Source organism: Chelonoidis abingdonii, chromosome 4, assembly GCF_003597395.2.
Source record: "Chelonoidis abingdonii isolate Lonesome George chromosome 4, CheloAbing_2.0, whole genome shotgun sequence".
NCBI lineage: Eukaryota > Metazoa > Chordata > Testudines > Testudinidae > Chelonoidis > Chelonoidis abingdonii.
In genome coordinates this window covers 945,442-951,109 of record NC_133772.1, presented here as the reverse complement: position 1 = coordinate 951,109, position 5,668 = coordinate 945,442, and the positions used below count along the sequence as shown (strand labels likewise).

At 64.8% G+C, this 5,668-nt stretch overlaps 1 protein-coding gene across 1 annotated transcript in view; it reads left to right on the top strand.

Annotated features, from left to right (window-relative positions):
* The window catches only part of LOC116832398 (serine/threonine-protein kinase TAO2-like), a 32,679-nt gene that overhangs the window by 11,663 nt on the left and 15,348 nt on the right, over nt 1-5,668 (top strand). The window contains exons 2-9 of the mRNA XM_075064623.1: nt 2,561-2,662; nt 2,745-2,790; nt 2,888-2,984; nt 3,232-3,345; nt 3,426-3,517; nt 3,591-3,684; nt 4,175-4,256; nt 4,347-4,600. Coding sequence (XP_074920724.1) covers nt 2,561-2,662; nt 2,745-2,790; nt 2,888-2,984; nt 3,232-3,345; nt 3,426-3,517; nt 3,591-3,684; nt 4,175-4,256; nt 4,347-4,600 — 881 coding nt within the window. The remainder of the gene's footprint in view (nt 1-2,560; nt 2,663-2,744; nt 2,791-2,887; nt 2,985-3,231; nt 3,346-3,425; nt 3,518-3,590; nt 3,685-4,174; nt 4,257-4,346; nt 4,601-5,668) is intronic.

Sequence of the window (5,668 nt, the reverse complement as noted above, 5' to 3'; positions counted from 1 at the left end):
ACGCTCATGTTGGAGGAGATGCAGCCCTCACTGCTCTGCAACGGCCCCTTCCCTGCTCCCAGCCCCTCCTTGATCCTGGCAACGCCCCCTTCTGTCCTTAGCCTCACTGATCCTGGCAGCGCCCCTTCCCTGTCCCAGCCCCTCACTGGTTAGGCGGGACCCTTTCTGTCCCCAGCTCACGCTTCCTGGTAACGCGCCCTTCCTGCCAGACCCTCATATCCCTGGCAACGCCCCTTCTGGACGCCTCTCACTCTGATTGGCAACGCCCTCTGGCCAGCCCTCGCTCCTGGCACGCCCTTCCCTGTCCCCGCCTCTGCTCTGCACTGCCGCCTCTTCCTGTCCCAGCCTCACTGATTGGTCACGCCCTTCCTGTCCCAGCTGCTCACGCTCCTGGCAGCTCCTTTCCTTGTCCGCCCTATGTCCTGGCACCGCCCCCAGCCCTCATGCTCCTGGCACGCCTCTCCCTGGCAGCCCTCACTGCTTCCTTGGACGCACTCTTCCTGGACCGTCACTCACTCTGATGAACGCCCACTTCCTGACCCTGCTACTTGCTTCCTGGCAACGCCCCTTTCCCTGCTCGACTCCACCGCTCCTGGCAACGCCCCTTCCTGGCCAGCCCTCACCGCTCTGGCATTGGTCCTTCCTGATCCGCCTCTCACTTTGCCTGGCACGCCTTCTGGCCGCCCCTCCCCCTCCTGGAACACCCCTTCCCTGGCATGCCCTCACTGCTCCATGGCCGACTTCCCTGACCGCCCCTTCATCCGCTTCCTGGACACCCCTTCTGCCCGCCCTCTGCTCCGGCATCGCCTTTCCTTGCCGCCCCTCCCTTCTTCCTGGCTTGCCCCTTTCTGACTTGCCTCCGTTCTGGCACAACCCCTTTCCTGGCATGACCCTTTCTGGCCTGGCCCCTCCTGCGCCTTGGCATCGCCACTTGCTGCGCATGACCCTTCCTGGCCCGCCCTCACCTTCTGACAAGTCCTATTATGGCATGCCCCTTCCCTTCGGGCCCTTGCCCTCCACTGTCCTTGGCCATGCCCCCTTGGCAATGCTCTGTTGCCTGGCATTCCTCACTTGCTTGGGCCACGCACGTTCCTGGCCCTGCCCTAACACTTGTGGAGCCCTTCTCTTTTTTCTGGGCCTGCCTACCCCCGCCTGTTTTCTCCATGGTGTTCTCCTCACCCGGGTGGTGGGGGTTTGTCCCCTGTGGGGCTCCCCTGCCAGGCTGCTCTGATCTCTGTCTTGCTGGGCAGGCACGCGATTGCGCACCGAGGGTGTGGCTTTCAGATACGAATGTTGTAAGGGGAGCAGTCAATGATGTTAAAGCGCGATCTTTGTGGGGTTGAACCAGAGTCCTGGGCTCAGCCTTCCTCTTCTGACACTTTCTGCCTAGGTGGGATAGAATCCGCTTTGGGCTCCATGGCTCCGTTCGATTTTTCCCTGGTGGGCTAGACCCCGTTCGGCCGGCCGGTTCCCCCTACCGACCTCCCTGAGCTTGGGCTAGCCGTGTCAGGTGCGGTCCAACCGACCTCCCTGGCTGGCTAGACCCAGTGTCCCGTGTTGCGTTGCCCCACTACTCCCTGCTGGCTGGGCTAGAACCAGTGTTCCGTGTACCGGTCCCAACGACCTCCCTGAGCTGGGCTAGAATCCTAGGCTCAGGTGCCGGTCCCACCCGACCTCCTTCTGAGCTGGGCTGAACTCAGTTTGTCCGGCATGGCCGGTTCCCACCGACTCTCCTGGCTGGGCTAGACCCAGTGTTCCAGGGCTGCGGTCCCCACCCGCGACTCTCCCTGAGCTGGCTAGACCGTGTTCCGGTGCCCGGTTCCCACCACCCGACTCCTCCTGAAGCTGGGCTTAGACCCCAGTGTCCAGGCTGTCGGTCCCACACGACTCTCCTGAGTGGGCTAGAACCCAGTGTCCAGAGCTACCGGATCCCCACTCCGACCTTCCTGTGAGCTGGGCTAGAACCCCAGTGTCCAGGCTGCCGGTCCCCCACCCGACCTCCTCCTGAGCTGGGCTAGAACCCCAGTGTCCAGGCTGCCGGTCCCCCACCCGACCTCTCCCTGAGCTGGGCTAGAACCCCAGTGTCCAGGCTACCGGTCCCCCACCCGACCTCTCCCTGAGCTGGGCTAGAACCCCAGTGTCCAAGCTGCTGGTCCCCCACCCGACCTCTCCCTGAGCTGGGCTAGAATCCAGGCTGCCGGTCCCCCACCCGACCTCCCCCTGAGCGGGGGTAGAATCCAGGCATCCAGGCTGCTGGTCCTGCACCCGACCTCCTCCTGAGCTGGGCTAGAACCCCAATGTCCAGGCTGCCGGTCCCCTACCCCGACCTCCTCCTGAGCTGGGCTAGAACCCTGGCGTCCAGGCTGCCGGTCCCCCACCTGACCTCCCCCTGAGCTGGGCTAGAACCCAGGCCTCCATGCTTCCAGGCCCCCCTTCTGGGGCCCCCTGGGCCAAGCTGGGATAGAACCCAGGAGTTTGGGCTGCCAGCCCCCCACCCTGATCTCCCCCTGAGCTGGGCTATGCCCCTGGTGTCTGGGCTGAGCGCTTGCGAATCTCTCAGAAATGGCAGGACATCATCAAGGAGGTGAAGTTCCTGCAGAAGCTGCGACACCCCAACACCATCGAGTACAAGGGCTGCTACCTGCGGGAGCACACAGCCTGGGTGAGTGGGGTGGGGCATGCGGGGGCGCGAGGGGGGTGAGGTATAGCGGCCCCCCACGCTGACCTCGTTGTCCCCCCCACAGCTGGTGATGGAGTACTGCCTGGGCTCCGCCTCCGACCTGCTGGAGGGTGAGTGCCCGGGGTACAGTGCCTTGTGGGGGCGGAGGGGGGTCTGGGCCCCCAAAAGAGGCTGGGGGGCTGCTCTGACCCCTCCCTCTGTCCCCAGTGCACAAGAAGCCACTGCAGGAGGTGGAGATCGCGGCCATCACCCATGGGGCACTGCAGGGCCTGGCGTACCTCCACTGTCACAACATGATCCACAGGTACCCGCACCCCCCTGTGCCCCTGTCTCTTTCCTTCATCTCCCCCTCCCCCGCCCTGATACCCCTAGTCTGTCCCTGTTTCCTCCCACTGCTGGGGTTGGCTCCTTCCTGCCCCCTAGTGTGTCCCTGTCCCCCCTCTTCAGGGCTGGCTGTCCAGGTGCTGATGGGGTGGGGGGGTCCACGGGGCTGGCCCTGGGCGGGGGGCTGGGGTCCAAGCTCTGAGCTCTCTCTCACCCTGGCCCTGCAGGGACGTGAAGGCTGGGAACATCCTGCTGACGGAGCCAGGGCAGGTGAAACTCGGGGACTTCGGCTCGGCATCAATCATTGCCCCCGCCAACTCCTTTGTGGGCACGCCGTACTGGTGAGGGGCCGGGCCGGAGGGCTGGGGGGCTGGGGGTGGAAGCCCCGAGGGCTCATCTCGTCTCTGTCTGTCTGCCCCAGGATGGCCCCTGAAGTGATCCTGGCCATGGACGAGGGGCAGTACGACGGGAAGGTGGACGTCTGGTCGCTTGGCATCACCTGCATTGAGTTGGGTAGGTGGGGGGCAGGCAGCGCCGGGGGTCGGGGCAGCAGGGGCCGGCTGCTGACCCATGTCTATCCCCCCAGCGGAGCGCAAGCCTCCTCTCTTCAACATGAATGCAATGAGCGCATTGTATCACATCGCCCAGAACGAGTCCCCTGTGCTGCAGTCCAGCCACTGGTGAGCCCCCCGAACGCCCCGGCGCCAGGCACCTCGCCTGGCCCAGAGCCAGCTTCACAAACCCCTCTCGCCCCACTGTCAAGCTCCGTGGAGGGCTGGGCAGTTGCTAGGGGGGCAGCCTATGCTGGACAGCTTGCCTCATGCCCTTGAGTGATTCGCTGGGTAGAGACCAACCCTGGGCGGGGTCCTGGGTCACACCCCACCACCAGGACTTCTGGGTTTTGTCCTGGCTCTGGGCGGGGAATGGGGTCTAGTGGTTAGAGCAGGGGCTGGGAGCCAGGACTCCTGGGTTCTCTCCCAACTCTGGGAGGGGAGTGGGGGCTAGTGGTTACAGTGGGGGCTGGGAGCCAGGACTCAAAAGCTCGCTCCTCGGTGGTGAATTGCCCTCCCCTGGCATTAGCCAGCTTGCCCCGGCTGGCTCTCTGGGGTCAAGGGATGGCCCTGTCTCCCCTTCTGTTTATTTGTTTCTGCCCCCCCCGCCCCCCCCCAGGTCCGAGTATTTCCGGAACTTTGTAGACTCCTGCCTGCAGAAAATCCCCCAAGACCGGCCCACCTCCGACGTGCTGCTCAAGGTAACCCCCGGCCAGGCTAGTGGGGGGTGGGGGGTCCTCGGGGTCCCCGGGGCAGCGGCTGTCACTGACCCCGTCCCTGTGCCCCAGCAGCACCGGTTCCTCCTGCGAGAGCGGCCCCAGACGGTGATCATGGACCTGATCCAGCGCACTAAGGACGCCGTGCGGGAGCTGGACAACCTGCAGTATCGCAAGATGAAGAAAATCCTCTTCCAGGAGGCGCAGAACGGCCCCAATGCCGAGGCGCCCGACGAGGAGGAGGTGAGAGCCGAGGCCCCCACCCCAGGGCTCACCCTGTGCCCCACCCTGCCTGAGGGCCCACGGGGCCGGGCTGAGGTCCCCAAATAACCACCCCAGAGGGGCTGTGCCCCAGTTCCGGGTGACGGATCCCCGTCTGCCAGGCCCCCCCTGCCCCAGAGAGGCCGTGTCCCAGCATCGGGCGAGGGGTCCCCGTATGCCAGTCCCCCACCCCACCCCCTTCCCCAGAGGGGCCGTGTCCTAGTGTCGGGGGAGGGATCTCTGTGTGCCCAGCCCCTTCCCGCCCCAGAGGGGCTGTGTCCCAGTGCTAGGGGAGGGGACCCCGTGTGCCCAGCCCTCCCCAGCCCTCACCCCAGAGGGGCCATGTCCCAGTGCTAGGGGAGGGGTCCCCATGTTCTGAGCCTCCTCCACCCCAGAGGGACCATGTCCCAGTGCCAGGGGAGGGGTCCCTGTGTGCCCAACCCCCCACCCCAGAGAGGCCATGTCCCAGTCCCAGGGGAGGGGTCCCCGTGTGCCCAGCCCCCCACCCCAGAGGGGCCGTGTCCCAGCGCCAGGGGAGGGGTCCCTGTGTGCCCCCCCTCCCAGAGGGGCCGTGTCCCAGTGCCAGGAGAGGGGTCCCCGTGTGCCTCCCCCTCCCAGACGGGCTGTGTCCAAGTGCCAGGGGAGGGGTCCCGTGTGCCCAGCCCCCCACCCCAGAGGGGCCATGTCCCAGTGCCAGGGGAGGGGTCCCCGTGTGCCCCCCTATCATAAGCCTTTCTCCCAAATCTGGACCTTAGCGTCCAAAATCTGGGTGCTTAGCATGAACCTCCAAGCTTAATTACCAGCTTGGATCTTATCTCGCTGCCACCAGACAGGAATTACAGCGCCTGCCTCGCTCTGGTCCCCCAACTGTCCACCTTTCCTGGTGCGAGGCCCGAGGAGACCGGCTAGCATCTGTGGTGCTTCCCGGCCTATCGGGCGAAGAGCTGTTCGCTACTATACTTCCTCCTCTCGTCGCCAGCGACTTCTCTCTGGCTAACTCTGAGAGTATGTGCAAACCCCCTCTTTATTACATCCAATGCACAGAAGTCCTCTACTTCCCAAATAGGCAACCCCAATAAGGGAAACGAACTGATTCTACTCTTTTCCTCCTCACCAATTCCTTGAATCTCTCTCTT